The 19,368-nt window shown below is 46.0% G+C and overlaps 1 protein-coding gene across 4 annotated transcripts in view; it reads left to right on the top strand.

The window, feature by feature from the left end:
* The window catches only part of HEG1 (heart development protein with EGF like domains 1), a 94,252-nt gene extending 75,629 nt beyond the window's left edge, over positions 1-18,623 (top strand). For all 4 annotated transcript variants that reach the window (XM_037033710.1, XM_037033708.1, XM_037033707.1 and 1 more), the window contains 3 exons: positions 5,333-5,420; positions 8,769-8,943; positions 13,410-18,623. In XM_037033710.1, coding sequence (XP_036889605.1) covers positions 5,333-5,420; positions 8,769-8,943; positions 13,410-13,559 — 413 coding nt within the window. In that variant the 3' untranslated portion in view covers positions 13,560-18,623. The remainder of the gene's footprint in view (positions 1-5,332; positions 5,421-8,768; positions 8,944-13,409) is intronic.
* The last annotated feature ends 745 nt before the right edge of the window (positions 18,624-19,368 follow it).

Raw genomic sequence — 19,368 nt, 5'->3', positions numbered from 1 at the left:
TGAGACAAAACCGCCTGTTTCCAAGAGGAGCCAGCCACGTGCAAGCGTCGCTTCCAACAGCAGTGCTTGCTGGTTTGCTGGGAGTGGGAGAGTTTGAATTTCGTGTGGAGGGACAAGGGGAGCTAGACTCTTGTCTTTAGAGATAGGGGGTCACTGTGGGTTGGTTGGTTGGTTGGTGTCACTGTAGGTTTTTTAAAGTTGGGGGATGGCGTGATCAGATTTGTGTTTTGAAATGAGTGGGGAGACACTTGGAATTGTCTGGTCAAAAGGCGACTGTAGTTTAGGGTGGTGGTAGTGCTGGAGATGAGAAGCTGAAAGCCAAGATTTGTCTTTTGTCCTCACTTTTGTTAAAAGTGAAGTTTGAATAGATGTGTCAGGAGGTGAGGGAGCAAATGACCTCATTCCAAGGTTTGGCTTTGTTTCCTGTATGTCTTAATACTCAGGGTTTTCGACATAATCAAGTTTCTGTGCTGTTTCTTCCAACGCAGGACAGGTAAACGGTCGCATCGTTTGCACGGTTTCTATCTCACAGTGCGCTGTGAGCTGCGTGAGTTTCCCTCTGATGTCCCTGAGCCTGGAGAGCATTGGTCCAGCCTCATTTACAACAGAAAATCTGGCCATTGGCTTTTTTTTTTTCATTCCAGACCTTAGAACCTAGGAAAACAGTTTTAATTGTATCTCCTCAACAACAAAAAATCAATCTGAATATTTAACGAGCTTTATTGAAAATATGATTTTCCCAGAAATACACAGATATAAAACTTAGCAATTATAAATTTAATATTATTTATTACACAGGATATGTACCTGCTCATATGACTGCTAATTTTTGGTAATTAAATTCAGTTTGTATGTATTGAGGAGATTTCTCAGTGCCTAGAATGGTTTAGGCAGTAATTCCCAGATCGTGATCTTTTGTTGTTGTTGTTGTTCATTGGTTATTTATTTATTTTTAATATGTTTTATTGATTATGCCATTACAGTTGTCCCATTTCCCCCCTTCATTCCCCTCCACCCTGCACATCCCCTCCCCCCATTCCTCCCATTTGATTCATGTCCATGTGTCACAAGTTCTTTAGCTTCTACATTTCCCATACTATTCTTGTCCTTCCCCCTGTCTTCTACCTACCATCTGTGCTTATTCTCTGTACCTTCTCCCCCCTTCTCCTCCCCCCACTCCCCTGTTGCTATCCCTACATGTGATCTCCATTTCTGTGGTTCTGCTCCTGATCTAGCTGTCCTTTTGGTTTGCTTTTGTTTTAGGTGTGGTTGTTAATAACTGTGAGTTTGCTGTCCTTTCACTGTTCATATTTTTTATCTTTTTTTTCTTAGGTAAGTCCCTTTAACATTTCATATAATAAGGGCTTGGTGTTGATGAATTCCTTGAACTTGACCTTATCTGAGAAGCACTGTATCTGTCCTTCCATTCTAAATGAAAGCTTTGCTAGATAAAGCAATCTTGGCTGTAGGTCTTTGGATTTCATGACTTGCAATACTTCTTTCCAGCTCCTTCTTGCCTGTAAGGTCTCTTTTGAGAAATCTGCTGACAGTCTGATGGGTACTCCTTTGTAGGTGACTGTCCCCTTATCTCTTGCTGCTTCTAGGATTCTCTCCTTCATTTTCATCTTGGCTAATGTAATTATGATGTGCCTTGGTGTGTTCCTTCTTGGGTCCAACTTCTTTGGGACTCTCTGAGCTTCCTGGGTTTCCTGAAAGTCTATTGCCTTTGCCAGACTGGGGAAATTCTCCTTTATTATTTGTTCAAATACATTTTCCACTTGTTGCTGTTCCTGTTCCCCTTCTGGTACCCCTATAATTCGCATGTTGGAACGTTTAAAGATGTCCTAGAGGTTCCCATGCCTCTCCTCATTTTTTTGAATTCTTGTTTCTTCATTCTTTTGTGTTTGGTTGTTTCTTTCTTCTTTCTGGTCCACTCCCTTGATTGGAGTCCCAGTTTCCTTCATATAACTATTGGTTTCCTGTGCATTTCCCTTCATTTCTCTTAGTTTAGCCTTCATTTGTTCATCTAGTTTGTGACTAAAATCAACCAGTTCTGTGAGCATCCTGATCACCAGTATTTTTGGCTGTGCATCTGATAGGTTGGCTATCTCTTGGTCAGTTAGAAGTATTGGCTCTGGGGCTTTGAGCTGTTCTTCTTGAGCCATAATGTTTGGTTTCTTTGCGCCTTTTCCATAGGAAGGGCAGAGCGCTAGGTGTTCACCGGGGCTGGGCGACCCAGTTGCTGGGTTGTGACACTGTGTGTGGGGGCGGAGTCAGAGAGGAGCCATGGTGTTTTTTCTGCTTTCTCAGATTTCGGTCCCCTCTGCTGCTTCCCACAACAAATTGGGCCCTACTGGTGCTGGTTCCCGGGTGTGTGGGCTTGTGTACTCTCCAGAACCCTGTGGGTCTCTCCAACAAATTCTCTGTGAGCCTGGGAGCCTCTCCCAGCACCTCGACCCCTGAAAGATTTTCCAGTTGGTGCTTTTACGCTTTATTTCCTGGCACTAGGGCCCTGGGTTGCGCCGTCTGTCTCACTGCTCGCTCCTCTGCCTGGTTTATCTGAGAGTGAATGTGTGACTGCGGTCAGCCAGCCGCCTTGCACCCTCACTGGGTCTGCCTGTTGCCACCCCACACCTGGGATCTGCCAACCAACCCCTGCACGCCTGGGTCTGTCTGGCAGCTTTTTCCTGCTGGGATCCCGCTCCGCCAGCCGCTGACTCTGCCCTTCTTACCGGTCTGGATGAATGCTTCATTATTGTCGGGCTTCGGTACAGTTTTCTCTCTGTTCTGGTTGTGTTCTAGTTTCTACATCTTTGTTGTTCATAAACTTGGTTGTGTGAGGAGGTACAATGGTTTCACCTACCCCTCCATCTTGGCCGGAAGTCCAGATTCTGATCTTAACTAACCAGTAATATTTCTTATGCAACTGGGGAGTCTAACCTAGAGCACCTCCTTTTTACTTTACTAATTAAAAGCCTACAAAACCAAATTAGGAATTTTTAACTTTACTATCACTATAAATTCAAAAATCTAAGAAATTGTTAATACCCAAAACACCGATGGATAAGTAGACAAGAAAAGATTCTAGCCCTGGCTAGCATGGCTCGGTTGGTTGAGTGTCATCCCTCAAACTGTCCCTGAAAGGTCGCTGGTCCAGTTCTGGTCAGCGCACACGGTGGGGTTGTAGGTTTGGTCCTGGTCAGGGCGCCTACAGGAGGCGACTGGTCAAATAGCTGATGTTTCCTTCTCACATGGATGTTTCTTTCTCTCTCTTCCTTCCCCTGTCTCTAAAATCAAAAATAAAGTAAACTTAAAATAAAAGATTCTGTTTTCTCCATTAGTTTTTTTAACTTTATTTATTTTTATTGTTTTTCAAATACACTTGTCTCCATTTTTCTGCCTCCCCTCTCCCCTCTGGTAGTTTTTTTTTTTTTTAATCCTCACTGGAGGATTTAAATCCTCACCTGAGGATTTAAAAATCAGTGAGCAGGACATGCTCACTGATTTTAGAGAGAGGGAAGGGACGGAGAGAAAGAGGAAGAGAAACACCAATTGAGAGAGAAACATCTCTCAGTTGCCTCACGTGCCCTGACTGGGAATCAAACCCAAGATCCTTTGGTTTATGGGTTTACACTTCAGCCAACTGAGCCACACAGGCCATGGCTCTCCATTAGTTTTTAAAAACCAATTTTACTGAAGGCATAATATACGTGTGATAAAATGCATGCATATTAAGTGAGGAAAAAATGGGAAGAACGGAGTCCTGGAGCACAGAAGTGATTAAAACCGAAGATAGTTTTCAAAAAATTCATACATCTCCTTTATTCTTGTCTTTTCACCATGGACTGGTGAGAGGGCCATCAGGACTGGTCTGCAGGAACAGTTTGGGAGCTGTCCTACTAGGGGTGGCTGAGAAAGAGGAACTTTACTGAAAACATTGTAGGGTAGGAAAAGTCATTTTCCCTCTACCCTCGTACATGCTTGGCTGACACCTCCAAACATCACCGTAATAAAATATATTAACAGATAAAAAAATTATTACATAAGTGCCCATGGGAGTCCCACAAGATGAGACTCAGCAGACAGCCCAGGTGACTGGGGCTAATCCACGCTCCCGGCTGAGGGGAGGGCTGGGGGTCTGGGCTGCATTTCATGGGAGGGTGCGGACAGGAAGTGTTTGGTCGCTGGTGGCTTCCCTGCCTTGCAGGTAAGTCTGTCCTGTAAAATGTTGTCTGCTGATAGCCCTACTCCTGGTGCAGGCCACCTTGCTGATGCAAATCTCCCTTCTGAGACGGTAATGCTCAGGGATCAGAGCTTCTCCACAGTCTGCCATTTCTCAAAAATAATAAATATGCCAAAGAGGCATTTCTGAGCTGGCAAATTCNTCCTTTGGTTTATGGGTTTACACTTCAACCAACTGAGCCACACAGGCCATGGCTCTCCATTAGTTTTTAAAAACCAATTTTACTGAAGGCATAATATACGTGTGATAAAATGCTTGCATATTAAGTGAGGAAAAAATGGGAAGAACGGAGTCCTGGAGCACAGAAGTGATTAAAACCGAAGATAGTTTTCGAAAAATTCATACATCTCCTTTATTCTTGTCTTTTCACCATGGACTGGTGAGAGGGCCATCAGGACTGGTCTGCAGGAACAGTTTGGGAGCTGCCCTACTAGGGGTGGCTGAGAAAGAGGAACTTTACTGAAAACATTGTAGGGTAGGAAAAGTCATTTTCCCTCTACCCTCGTACATGCTTGGCTGACACCTCCAAACATCACCGTAATAAAATATATTAACAGATAAAAAAATTATTACATAAATGCCCATGGGAGTCCCACAAGATGAGACTCAGCAGACAGCCCAGGTGACTGGGGCTAATCCACGCTCCCGGCTGAGGGGAGGGCTGGGGGTCTGGGCTGCATTTCATGGGAGGGTGCGGACAGGAAGTGTTTGGTCGCTGGTGGCTTCCCTGCCTTGCAGGTAAGTCTGTCCTGTAAAATGTTGTCTGCTGATAGCCCTACTCCTGGTGCAGGCCACCTTGCTGATGCAAATCTCCCTTCTGAGACGGTAATGCTCAGGGATCAGAGCTTCTCCACAGTCTGCCATTTCTCAAAAATAATAAATATGCCAAAGAGGCATTTCTGAGCTGGCAAATTCTGCTGCCTGCTGGCCTAGACAACACAGAGCTAAGGCTGAGGACCCCTGCAAGGGCCTTGAGAGGGGAGGTCACCAGCTGAGACATCTAGCTGTGGGGTGGAGGGGAACCATTATGTTGTAATCGTGTGTTCTGTCCTCACCTCTTACTAATCTACTTTTTTTAACGCCCTTTAGCCTATCAGCTTATCACCGTGGTGATTGCGGCAGCAGGAGGTGGGCTTCTGCTCATTCTAGGCATGGCGCTGATCGTCACCTGCTGCCGGTGAGTGCTGGAGTTCACACTGTAATTATCCGTCTTTGGGTGTGCTGTGCAAGGGCCGGTTTTTACTCTTAAGGTATATTTGGGGTGGTTTACTACCCAAATTGAAGTGTGTGACCGAACCATTAAAAAATGGTGAAAAGGAAATGCATGATGGGTAGTGCCGTTGGAGGAAGAAAAAGACAGCAAATAGGACTTTATTTTCTTTACTGAAAAGAAATATCCAAAAGCACACCAAGCCACAAAAAAGATCGGTTGGACTGCATCAAAATTAAAAACGTCTCTGCTATGTCGGAAGACGAAATTCTCCCTCTGTCCTTCTAGGTTCTTTGGCTGGTCTAATAATCAAGTCAACGTGAGGCAGGCGAACGGGGTTAATTATGTATGTAGGGGATGGGCGGCGGCACATGGGAATATGGAACCCACAGGGGGTCAGGCAGCTGAGGCTTGTGTGCCATCCTGAGCCAAGAGAAAGGGGTAAGGGGCTGGGACTTCAAAGGGGAGGAAGGCAGTTTACAGCGAGATGGAAGAGCAAATGTTCTATAAACCAGCGTTGGCCGTGCCACGCAGAGACAATGGGACCCAGAGAGGACTTTGCACCAACAGGCCCCGCCGAGCGCCCCCACAGTGTTCCACACTTAGCCCATACTCCTTGTAGTTATCTCTGGGGACAGCTCTCTTTCTGGACCAAGCCCTCTACCTAAATTCTTTTTGACATTTGAAGGGAGGTGTAAAAGCTTTTCCTGAGTCTTTTGGGCCTTGACAGTCTTTAGCTCAAAATAGTCTGCGTGCCAAAGTGGCACTTTCTGGTGAGACCTGTCCTGAACCCTTCAGCTTCAAAGGTTGCTATCAAGAAAGTGAAAAGACAGTCCACAGAATGGAAGGAAGTATTTGCAAATAAATAAATCATATGTCTAATAAGGGACTTGTACCTGGAATATGTACAAGAAAAATGGGCCAAGAACTTAATTAGATATTTCTCCAAAGACAATATACAAAGGTCTAGCAGACACATGAAAGGATGCTCAACATCAGTGGCCACCCAGGAGAGGCGATCAAAACCACCATGAGATACTACCTTACGCCTCCTAGGATGGCTGTTTTAAAAACAACTTAAAAGCCGGGAAACTACAAGGGTTGGTGTGAGGGTGTGGGTAGAACACTAACACACTGCCGTGGAAACGGAAAACGGTGCCACCGCTTTGAAAACGTCTGGCCACTGCTCAGAGAGTCAGCAGAGTTGCCATTTGACCCAGTACTTTCTCTCTTACGTGCATACGAAGAGAAATGAACACTGTCCACACAGAAACACGTCCGTGAATGTGCTAGTAGCATTATTCATGATAGCCAGAGGTGAAAATAACCCCACTCTGCATCAGCTGGTGACTAGATAAGCCAAGCGTGACATATCCACACAAGGGGATATATTATCCCGCCGTAAAAAGGAATGAAATACTCATACGTGCTATAATGTGCATGAGCCTTGACAATATGCTGTATGAAACAAGCTGGTCACAAAAGACCACCTATTGTAGGATTCAGTTTGCATGAAATATTCCAAGTGAATGAATCCAGTAGAGACAGAAAGCAGAAGCGTTGGGTTCTGCCTGGGGTTGGGTGGGCAGGGGCGAGGTGAGAAGAGACGGCTAAGGGGTATGGTTTCTCTCTGGGGTGATGAAACGGGTGTCAAATTGATCGTGATGATTGTCGCACAACTCTGAAGGCACTAAAAACCACCGATTAGATAGCAAGGCTTTAAATGGACAAATTAACAACCAAACCAACAAACATGAGAGGGGTTGCCTGAAATATTTATTTGAGCCAGTAGTGAAGTTGTAGCCGGCGTGTGGGATGAGCAGAAACTCAGCAGTGCGCTTGGCTCCGGGTGTCCTGGGTGCCCAGAGCGGGGGTGGGGGTGGGGGGCGGTGGGGTTTGGGTTTCTCCTGGGAGAGGAGAGGAGGCACAGAGTGGTTCCCCTTCTCTGTGAGTGTTTATTCAGATAAGGAAGCATTATGACCTGTGACTTTGATGATAATAAATGGCAGGAATTATCCTGGTATAACAGATGAAGGAAACCTACCAGAAGAGCAAGTTCTTTCTCCCACTGCTCACGTGAAGGACATTTGGAGATCTCCCCTACCCTAGTAAGGCTGCCGAGAGAACTGCCTGTTTGGGAATGCAGGCCTCGTGGTACAGCCTTTGCCTGTCATGTACAGAGTTGCTACCAAGCGACCAAAGATAACGTGCGGAGTGAAAATAAAATTCTGGTGCCAAGACTATGAACTGGAGAGATAAAACCTGAGTGTTCAACAGGACATAAGCCTCCTATTTGCTAGGTACCCTGTACCAGGTGGTATAGCCACGTGAGGAAGGAGCCTGTGACTTTCCGTTCCTGGAAAGACAGGCTAGTTCTGAATAAGGTGAATGGTTGTTAGAGACCAGATGCCCCCTTCCTGGGGCAACACAATGTCAGGCCTGTTCTGAACTTGCAAGAGGGAAAATATCTAAGCCACATGCTGGACATTTGGTTTTATGACCTCGAGTTATTCTGGGCTTTCCCCAGAGAATTTACTTATAGGCAAATGAGCTAGAAGGAAGGAACTTCAGGTTATCTTACCCAGGACGAACAGGAGTACAAGTGCCTGTTAGAGTAGGTGAGTCACGTGTGCCCACAGCTTCCAGTGAGCTGTCACAAGCAGGGAACTTGTCCCTGGTCCACTGGCCTGAGAATACGTGTAGGTGTAGAAATAGGTAGGCTTTTGTGCAAATGAAACATTCTGTTTTTATGGTTTCTGAAGTAGCTTCTGTGATAAAAGCACTAGCCGGGGGAGTGGGAAGGCCTGGTTCCAGTCCTAGCTTTGCTAAAAGCAAAAGGCAGTTGGGGAACAAGTCGCGTCTCTTCACCAGGCCAGGGCTTCTGTCTCAGTCAATCTATGTGAGGTCCAGAAGCCCCCCATGTAAATTCTGGTGCTCAGGCAGGTTGGGAACCAGTGGACTAAAGGCCTAACGGCCCCAAAGGCCTTTCCGCTTTGGCCCTGGGATCCCTGGCTGCCCCCAAGATGCTCTGGTCTCTGTCCCTGGGAGAGTCTGGGTTTGCCCATGGTAGCTGGCCCTCAGGGCGGAAGACTTTTTTGCACCTGTTCTTGCACCTAAATGCCATTTTTACTTGTTTGGGGCAAATACTAAAAAGAATAACAACAATAATAACATTCCTCAGTGGGCAGCTACAAAGAAATACAGTGGCAGCTTTAGGTCTGATTTACCTTGTAAATCACTAGCTGGTGCTTTCACAAATATCATTTCTTTATAAAACTCGTTCATTCATATCTTTAAATATTTTTCACCCCACAGAAAGAATAAAAATGACATAAGCAAACTCATCTTCAAAAGTGGAGATTTCCAAATGTCCCCATATGCTGAGTACCCCAAGAACCCTCGCTCACAGGAATGGGGCAGAGAAGCTATTGAAATGCATGAGAACGGAAGCACCAAAAACCTCCTCCAGATGACGGACGTGTATTACTCGGTGTGTATTCCCGTGTCTGGGGTCACTGCAGGCTCAAGTTTCCACTGAGGATTAAAGGGATGCTGCTTCGCTGTAGGAAAATCACTGCAGCTGGTTGAGAGTTAAGGAGAATGATGGCCTAAGCCTCTTATTCGCATAGTTCAATATTCAATTCACTTATGGTCTGTTTGCATGGAATTTATTAATTTTGACCATTGAGATCAAAGGCTTTTTCCGTAGAGCACGTTACTTGTACAGAGCTGGAGCAGAAACTCTCTGGTCACCGGCCTTGCTTTTAAGTTACAGGATTGGTTACTAAAAATAGAGAAAGAATTCAGTGATATGTAGCCTTTGGCCCTTTCCTTTTTGATCTCTTGTCTGCCTCACTTTACCTGCTGTGGTTGCATAGTTGAAACTGAGGGGTTGCAGAAAGGTATAGAGAGAACACCTCAATGTCCCCCTCAACACTTCTCAGAGGTTTAGAAGATTATATAATCAGTAGGTGTTTAATAATTTACCACAACCAGTCTTGCACTGTGTCACTTGGAGAGATGGGAGACCTCCTTGAACCTTTGCTTCTTCTGCCCCACGCTGACTAATCCATGTCCTAGTCCCACGCACTGCTTAGTTCATTTTACATCGCACTGCGTCAGCCATAGAGCAAACACATACGGAAATATCTGAGCTGAAAATAGATGTCAGATGACTTCTCGTGCCACGTGGAGCTATTTGCGCTATAGCAATAAACATGAAACCTTGCCCTGTGGGCACTGAATAGCAGTAGGCAATGCTGTGACAGAAACTGCAACCCCTCTGGTTGCTATGGGGATTAACCATGATGTTTCAGACTTTGGATGGGAAGGGCAAATTGTTTCCTGGTAAGAAAGCCATTGTTTCTATGGACTCTGAAAAGTTTAAACCGGGAAGAAGAACAAGAAGTCCTAAGGCAAAGATAAACATAGACAGAAACTTAGCTCTAGTTCACATGGGTCTGTTGATCTTTCTGGACAAGCTGTTTGTTTTATTCTCTGTCAGGAAAGTCCTTTTGCTCTAATAACTGCAGCCATAACGAAGCAGGTGTCTTACCCAGGACTGACCGCACACTCACAGCCTTTGAGGGGGTGTCCTCAACCCCAGCGTGGTGTCACAACACAGCAACAAACAGGCCTGCAGTTTCACAGGGCCTGAACTGTGTATTTCTGTGGCATTAGCTAAAGAGTTGCCATAAATAGATACAGATAAGAACTGAAATGAACCCCGACTTCATTTCAAAAATAGGCTGAGTACTCTGTGGAAGTAGAGACTAAGCTATGGCATGAAGCTGTCACCTGGGTGGGAGCACTGCCACTCGCGGTGGTCTCAGGTGTACGTTGTGCTTTCCTAGAATTTGCATTTGTTACACACAGCATCTAGTACTTTATTTCTGCCAGTCAGGCATTATCCCCTGGTGGCTACAAATGAGGCCTCCTCCAAGTGGCCCTGTGATTCCCCGGGGGCTTCTTTCACAGGTCAGATAGGTAGGCAAGACCCACTAAGCTGGGATGTGGTTAGAGGCACCAAGAATTGCTGTGGGTCTCCTGCTGGGGAGTCATGTGACCTTCCACGCAGCCGAGTTCGGCTAACGCCAGAGAGGATTTAAAGCTCTTGTGCTCCATAGCAAAGACACTTTTTGAAAAGGTCAAGCCAAAAATCCAGCCAAGATGGAGGTGTAGGTAAACACAGCTCACCTCCTCCCACAACCACATCAAAATTACAATGAAACTATACAACAACCATCACTCAGAACTATTGTTGAATGGAAGTCTGACAACTGTGGAATTAAAGAAACCACATCCATCCAAGCTGGTGGGAGGGACAGAAATTCAGAATACACTGGTCCCATACTCACGTGTGGTGGATAAAAATGCAGGAGGAATATCTTGGGAGCATGGAGTCCTAGCCTCCCACCAGGGTTCCAGTGACAGGAAGAGAAGTCCCTATAACTTTTGATTACAAAAACCAGCAGGGATGGAGTGACTGGAAGAAACTTCTGGAGTCCCAAGCAGTTCCTCTGAAAGAACCCGCACATGGACTTACTCAGATGCACTCCCTCTGAGGTCCAGCACCAGGATAGTAGCTTGAAAGGCACCAGTGGCAGACAGGGAGGAACTGAAGTGCCTGGGAATAAGGCGAGAGCTGGGGGACAGCTTTCTCCCAGACAGAAAGGTGGGCACAAGCCATTGTCCCTTTTCTGAACCTTCTCTCACAGAGCCACAGACCAGGCAGGCGGGTACCATATCTGAGATTCCATCAAGCTGGATAATACCATTTGCCCTGCCCTAGAGATCCCCTGAGCCTCCATCCCACCCAACTGACAGGCTCACCCAAGCTGTTAACAGTGACTTTTCCAAATGAATGGCTGGTCTAGGCTCATGTGTTACAACTTCCTAAATCCTCTCAAGCAAGCAACAGCTGGCCTCAGTGAGCTCCCAGCTCTCATACCTCTTGCTAAGTGGCCCCAGGCCTGGTACTAGTAGCAGCCATCTCAGATTGCTTTATAGTTCACGTGGGGTGAGGGAGGGGCTTTGAAAAGCACACAGGTGGGGGCTACCTTTGTCTGCACTATGTGGGAAACCAAGCTGGAGCACCAGTACCTACCCCTGCACAGCTGATCCTCCATGGAGGGCGGATGTTGGTGATAAGTGATCACAACCAGTCCTTGCAGCTGACTGGCCTGGATAAATCCCTTCCATTGAGTTGCCAACAGTCATCAAGGCTCAATTACAAGAGGAGGGTGTACTCAGCCCACAGGAAGGGTGCACCTTGGTACCCAGCTTGGGTGATAGGAGAGGCTATGCCACTGGATCTTACAGGACACCTATTACGTTAACCACACTACCAAGACACAGAGTCGTAGCAGCTCTACCTAATACATAGAAACAAACTTGGGGAGGCTGCCAAAATGAGACAACAAAGAAACATGGCCCAAATGAAAGAACAGATCAAAACTCCAGAAAAAGAACTAAACAAAATGGAGACAAGCAATTGGTCGGAGGCAGAGTTCAAAACACCAATTTTAAGGATGTTTAGGAACTTAGTGAGGACCTCAACAGCATAAAAAAGATACAGTCAGAAACGAAAGATACACCAATTGTAATAATGAACAATTTACAGGGAACAACAGTACAGTGGATGAAGCCAAGATCACATCAATGACTTGGAACATAAGGAAGCAGAGAACAGCCACACAGAACAAGAAGAAGAAAAAAGAATACAGAAACATGAGGATAGTGTAAGCAGCCTGTCGGACAACTTCAAGTTTTCCAATGTTTGCATCATAGGAGTACCAGAAGGAGAAGAAAAAGAGCAAGTAATTGGAAATCTATCTGGAAAAAAAAATAGTGAAAGAAAACTTCCCTAATTTGGTGAAGAAAGTAGATATGCAATTCCAGGAGGCACAGAAAGTCTCAAACAAGTTGGACCCAAAGAGGACCACATCAAGACACATCATAATTAAAATGCCAAAGGATAAAGATAAAGAGAGAAATTTAAAAGCAGGAAGAGAAAAAGCAGTTAGTTACCCACAAAGGAGTTCCCATAAGACTATCAGCTGATTTCTCAAAAGAAACTGCAGGCAAGAAGGGACTGGCAAGAAGTATTCAAAGTGATGGAAAGCAAGGGCCTGCAACCTATATTACTCTATCCAACAAAGCTATCATTTAGAACAGAAGGGCAGATAAAGTGCTTCCCAGACATGGTAAAGCTAAAAGAGTTCATCATCACCAAGCCATTATTATATGAAATATTAAAGGGACTTATCTAAGAAAAAGAAAAAAAAACTAGAAACATTACAATGACAACAGACTCACAAGTATCAACAACTGAATCTTAAAAACAAAAACAAACTAAGGAAACAACTAGAATAGGAACAGGATCCCAGAAATGGAGATCACATGGAGGGTTATCAGCTGGGAGGGGGAAGGTAGACAATGGGGAAAAAGGTACTGGGAATAAGAAGCATAATTGGTAGGAACAAATAGACAGAGGGAAGTTAAGAATAGTATAGGAAATGGAGAAGCCAAAGAACTTACATGCCCAACCCATGGACATGAAGTAAGGGGAATGTTGCTGGATGGATGGGGGGTGCAGGGCAGAGAGGGGTGAAGGGGGAAAAATCAGGACAACTGTAATAGCACAATCAATCAAATATAATTTAAAATGTAAGAAAAAAGATCAAGCTAATAATCAGATAATAATTAACCTTGATAATAATAATAATTAACACAGAGTTTTTTCCTGTGTTGGTCTAAGATCGCTGGATTGCACTTGAAATTTTCCCATAAAGAGACAGCTGGGGGAAGGTACTGACTTCTGCATCAGACCTCACTCTGCTATGTATTAGCTGCCTCCATCTGAGGTTTATTAAAGTGCAACATTTTTTTAAGAAACCATAAATATAAACCATGAAAAATAAATTGACTTTCTTTTCTTTTCTCTTTGGCCACCAGCCCACAAGTGTAAGGAATCCTGAACTTGAACGAAATGGACTCTACCCGGCCTACACTGGATTGCCGGGATCGCGGCATTCTTGCATTTTCCCAGGACAGTACAACCCATCTTTCATCAGTGATGAGAGCAGGAGAAGAGACTACTTTTAAGTGAGAAGAGAGAGGAGCCCGTCACACTGAGCAAGTGGCCCGAGACCCGACCGCTGCTGCTCTGAGGACTGCCCCAGGGGGAGCCCTGCCTGCTGGCTGCTCCCTGGACTTGCGCAGCCACACTAGAGTGGCAGGCAGAGACTGGGACAGGTGTGAGGGCCTGGCCACAGCAGAAGGGGACAGATGGAACCTGTGGACGTGACACTGCAGGCCGTTCATTTGTTGTTACTGTGAATGTGAACATGGGCCAGTACCCGGAGCGTCTCTCTGAGCCACTGCAGCTTGGCTGCTGGCTCCAGGGATGATGTCGGTTAGAGCAGGCAGAGCATCAGTCACCACTGTAAGGACCCGGTTTGCCTTAGTTTGCACTTTAGTAAATTGGGGAGAGAGGCCTCCTTTTGGATTTTTTTCAAGACTGTTCCAGAAAGAAGGCCTCTTTTCCCCAGACACTTCCATAGGCCTCAATTTGGTGATTAATTTATAGCAAAATACCGGCTCTTTAGCTGTTTTTCTGCCCACTACCTGTGTGCTGAAGAACCAGCGGTGGTGATGAACACAGCACCGAGGTTTGGTGATGCTGTGAGTTACCTCGCAGTAGCTTAACGTGGTGCGGGGCCTGCCTGTCTCGTTTCCAAGCAGGAAACGTTTCCAAGCTGAGCCCTCGAAGGAGAAATTGAAACTTGTGAGACACAGCGCACAAATCCAGTTCGTTTTTCAGTCAAGGTGACGCTTGATTTAAGATTATGTTTCCCTTTGCAGTTAAATCTCACTTTTTCAAATAAGTCCGGATCAGAGCAAAATAACTTGCATTTGGTTTTAGTTCAAGGCATCCAGCTGGCCTGCAGTGAGACCCAGCGAGCAGCATCCGGAGGGCAATGGGGCTGAGCGGAGGCCCTGGGGGAAGCGTTTCGGGTGCAGGCAGTGGGGAGCTTCTCATCCCTGCGGGTGTGGCACGGTGCCTGGGGCTCCACCTCCATCTCTGAGGCTGAGACTGCTACACAGGGAGTGGAAATGGAAAGCTGAGTGCAGGCTGGGCCTGAGCTGGTGTACCACCACTGCGGGAAGGCAGCTTACGTCGTCGGCCCTACAGCTGAATGTGGTTAGAGGAATGAGCTGAATAGGCAAGTCCCATTTTCTGAAACACCAGTGTTTTGGGAAGCCGCGCAGATTCCTGGGGAAGAATAGGGAGCTGGGATGGAACCGTAGGGAAGTCTGCTTACCTCTGAGGGCCGCATCTTTGATCTCGTTCACAAACTCAGTATAAACTCTCCACCAACTGCTCAAAGCTATTTATTCACTGAAGAAGTAATTTATTTCCGTTCATCCAGTAATTTGTACCTCTGTATACTACTATATATTTTTCTTCAGAAACATGGTTCTAATTCAGGTCAGCATTGGAAACTAAAGACTGCTAGACAGGCAGGAGTGAGAGCTTGCCTTCAGGAAAGGAATTTCGCGTTCCTCGTGCCTGTGCCATGGGTCCTGCGAGGGGCCATATCCAGTGCTCCATACCTTTAACTGCTCCTGTGGAACTGTGATTGTTGTCATTGTCTGCCTTTGAGGTACCCTGGTTTGGAGAGCATCGAAGAGAACGCAGGTGAAAGAACTGTGCCTACCCTGAAGCTTGGAGCTCAGTAGAACCCATATTCTGGGAAGTGGGGGCAACTCTGTGCTGGGCATGGCTGTTTCTTCTAGGTTCGCTAACCTCTTCAGAATGTATGTAATCCTTATCCTAACAGTTTTAAATGCAAACTCCTGTGTCCTGTGGGCTCCGCAAGTCATCCTCCTGCTGCAGCAGGAACGAGTCAGGTGTGAGGCTTGTTAGAAGTGAATTTGTGCTCAGCTTGTGAGATAGATACAAAGAAAATTCTGTTTTTGTCAATGGATGCCGACTTAAAATTTCAGAGCGTCACCTTTTTGAAATCTTGGGCCTTGCGTCTCTGTGGAACCAACCAGCCCTTGGTGCCTTATGGCCTCGCATCGAACTGGAGAGCTCTGAGCTCCTGCACTCAGCTCACCTGAGCCAATGGACTTGAGGTTGCTCAGCTTCCTGGCTCTTGATCAGATCCTTGCTCATTCCCAGGACCCAGAGCCCTGGCGGGGCCGCTGTTCTCAGGCTTACGTGTGTCTGCCACTTGTAGCTCATATCCCAGCTGACAGACCATCTCCTCTCTGGGCCAGAAGCTATAACCTCCACAAAATGAAGTGTTCTGACCCAAAAGCATTCTTGAGAAGAATCCCAAAGTCCAGAAAAGAATTCCCTGTGTGCTCCAAGCATACTTTCCTGTGAATGGGTTTTGTGCATATGAAGTGGTTTAAGAATGTTGTTTTACTTTTACTGTGAAAAAAGCAAGCACCCTGCAAGGTTGAGTTCACATAAAATCGGCAATTTCTAAGAGGCATGTAGGGGACGGGAAAGTGCATCTCCAGAGCATGAGGGTGCAAGAAGGCATGGAAATAGCTTGACTGTCATACAGTGCCAACTGCCCACCCCCCCTGAGTGAGGAAGGGAGAGCCTGGCTTCACTCCTGCTTGGGGTTAGTCCCTCCAGAAGGGTCCTGTCTGCTAAGGGGAAACCCCTGGTGGGACAGTTCCCTCTGGACCAAAGGGACAGGACTGGATGCACCCCGGGCAAACAGCACCTCTGAGCTTCGGCACACATGCTCAGTGTCGGCCTCTGCACCTGGAATGCACGCATGCAGAAATGCCACAGTCCTGTGACCCGGGGTGGGGTGGGGCGCAGCTGGGGGAAGGTGGGAGGAAGGGAAAAGTGACACTTAACTGCCCACGAGACCCTTAAACTTCTGTGGGGAAGAGAGGGGCTGGATAGAAACCACCTGTCCTATAGCTTACCTGAGCAAGGTGACACTCTCAGAGCAGGGCAGTGCTCACCTGTTGGCCTCCTAGCATCTGTGGGCTTCCTTAAGCTCTTAAACAAAACATCTTATTTCTTGTGTCTTTGTTGCCCCATGAGCCCCCCCAGGGCTCTAGAGACAAAATAGGAAATCTGAATAATCACAGAGCATCTCTGGTGGTCCCACCATGGCCAGGCTCTGTGCCAGGTACTTGGCCCCTGTGAGGTGGGCATGAGAGTGCCCGTTTCTCAGACTCGGGAAACTGCAGAGAGTATGATTGCCTTGGAGAGCCAGGATTTGAACTCTTGCCTGGGTGGCTGTCCTCACTACACCCTCCTGACTCACCATCCCTGTACTTTAAATGTCAAAGGGCATGAGAGAGTGGGTTTTAAGTATTTTTTTAAAGAACCATAATGTCATTAAGCAATAACTAAACTAATGATACAAAGTGCAAAAAAAAAGTTGAATCCCCTTTTGAAAAAGCTTTTTCAGGTTTATTATTACATCTATGTCTTTTGGTCATCATCAGGAAAATAGCAGCTGGCTCATGCTTAGCAAGAAGCACGTTGGTAGGTGGCTTTGGGTGCAGGAGTGTGAGGTGAGGACCTGGGTTTGACAGGCACAGCCAGACTTGGATATTCATTCGATTTGCCTTGTTCCCATGGTAAGGCCGTGGCATGACTCCCACATATTGGAAGCATATTTTTATGGATATTATCAGAGTTGGGAACATATTCATTGGAATGTCTTCAATGCTGACAAATCTTCCTCCTCTGACAAAAGTTTATTTTCGGAAGTAGCTGTCATTTCAGACATCATTTAGAGCCCAAATTGCTGAGTGGATAGTGTAACCAAGATGGCTGATAGCGTTGTGGTCAAAAACTAAGATGTGATTATTAAGTCCCTGAAGAGGTAACTGTTCAAGTTGGCCCAAAAGGCAGGGCAGCATCTTTTCAAAACAAGGCTAGATGGCTGCCTGAGGAAATGTCTCAGAAGGAGGTCATTTATTGTGAAAGCCCCTGGAGCAGACATAGTTGGGTCTTGTGTGTGGCTTTTTGGGGGCCCTCCATTAAGCCATCTTACCCACTGGCGAAGTGCCCGGTGCCCTGGAGCTCTGTGAACCTGGGCTGCAGAAGCTAGAGTTGTACAGTCCAGTTGCTCCTGGCTTAGTTTAGCCAAACATGCCCAAAACCTGGTTTGACCCATAGTTCGACGATAACACTGATTGCGAAACTAAAGCAATTCTTCGGAGAGAGGAAGAATTTCAACATTTTGCATCTTATTTAAAAGTACCCTTAATATCAGGGATATTTTTCTATGTAAAAACTTGTGGGGATTAGAAGGGATATTTTGTTTCATTCTGGGGTTCTTATGGGTGTTTTTGAAAAAAGGTGTGTGGTTTCATAGAGTTGGCTTTTGATTACAATGTGTGTTGTTCTACTTGTTCTTTTCTCCAATCCCCCCGAGAAGGAAACTGGTTAAAATACTAGGACCATTAAAGTATTAAACGTCAGTTAATTCTTTGTACTAAAACGTCTTTTCAATAGTGTTATAATCTACCCTGGTTGGTGTCAGCTGCTCACAGAAAAGCCAGTGAAGACAAAGGTGACAGTTTAGGTCTGAAAAGAGATAGGGCTTAGACTGGCTCTGTCTCCTTGGCATTAGATTCTGGTTTTTGAAGAGGACACTTTAGCTTCTGGTTTTATTTTATTTTATTCTTTATTTTTTTTGAACATGTCTAATGCACTTCAGTTACAGAATTATTGGGTAGGGAGGATGGGACCACACGGAGATGGAACGGAACCAGTCTACCTGGGAAACTAACCTGACCCACTGACCATCCTATATTACCTTGGTCTGTTTCTTTAAAAAAGAAGAGGATTGTCTTTCAACATTGTTGTTGTGAGTTCTCTTAATGTTTGTGTTGCTGGATTTACGGTTAAATGAAACATGTTGTTGGAATATGAATTTTTTGAGGTTCTACATCCTAGATTTCTCTTTGCAAACCTTTACACCTTAGCCCCTGGTTGATTCTGTTAAATCCATTATGAGAATGTTATTTAAAGTTGTATTATAATTGCAACCTCCACTAAGTATTCAGTACTGTAGCAGCAAAGTATTATTTGTAAGAATATGGTTATTTTTATACCCACTATAAGTCTGGCGTTCTAGTCAGTAAAATGATGCAATAAAGTAAATATCATTTTCACTGTGTGTTTTTCTTGTGAAAACAAGCAAACGAGATAGTGCAGCAACTTGCTTTTCGGGAGGACAGCACATGCACCATGGCACTGTTCACCGTGAGCCCTTCCCAGTCAGCTCGGACCTGGCTATGTCGGACTGAGTGCTTCTGTATCGTCAGTGCCCAGCACAGTGAGGAGATGTACTTTTTGATGAGGGAGGGGTGGACAGACAGATTGGCCTGGGTGATAAAAAGCCTAGTTCAAGTGTAACAACTGCTTTTGTTCGCTTCTCTTTCTGCGGATTGAGAGAATAAGGAACCATTTCGGACACTGAGAATTTCCACCCGAACACCTCCCACTCCCAGCCAATTCTTTGAGTGAGGATACCTGCGCTCTGCAATGAAGAGAATCTGGGGAATTCGAAGATGGTGGGCCGTGGGCCTTCCACTCGCGGTGGCCCGCGAAGGTGTCTGCCTGGCTAGAGGCATGTTGATCAGTTGCTTCCCCAGGCTCCTTTTGGGGCAGGGGTGGATGAGCTCTGCAGCTCTGTAACAAACCTTGGCACTCGGAGAGGCCCATGGTGGCTCAAAGGTGGGCCTGGGGCACAAAGGTGGCCTTTGGGCAGATGAGGTTAGAACTGCAGCCCATCAGACATCTCTGAGTGGAGAGGACCGGCAGCTCTCCTCTACCGACCCAGCCCTCCCACCCAGCTTCCCAGGTAATCCCACCTGAGTTCTTAACAGAAACCTAGTTCTTACCCCTTCACTGTCC

This window comes from Sturnira hondurensis, unplaced genomic scaffold (genome assembly GCF_014824575.4).
Source record: "Sturnira hondurensis isolate 20B ecotype Veracruz unplaced genomic scaffold, ASM1482457v3 Scaffold0021765, whole genome shotgun sequence".
Lineage (NCBI taxonomy): Eukaryota > Metazoa > Chordata > Mammalia > Chiroptera > Phyllostomidae > Sturnira > Sturnira hondurensis.
The sequence above is the reverse complement of the archived record's forward strand: the minus strand, read 5'-3'. Positions and strand labels throughout refer to the sequence as shown.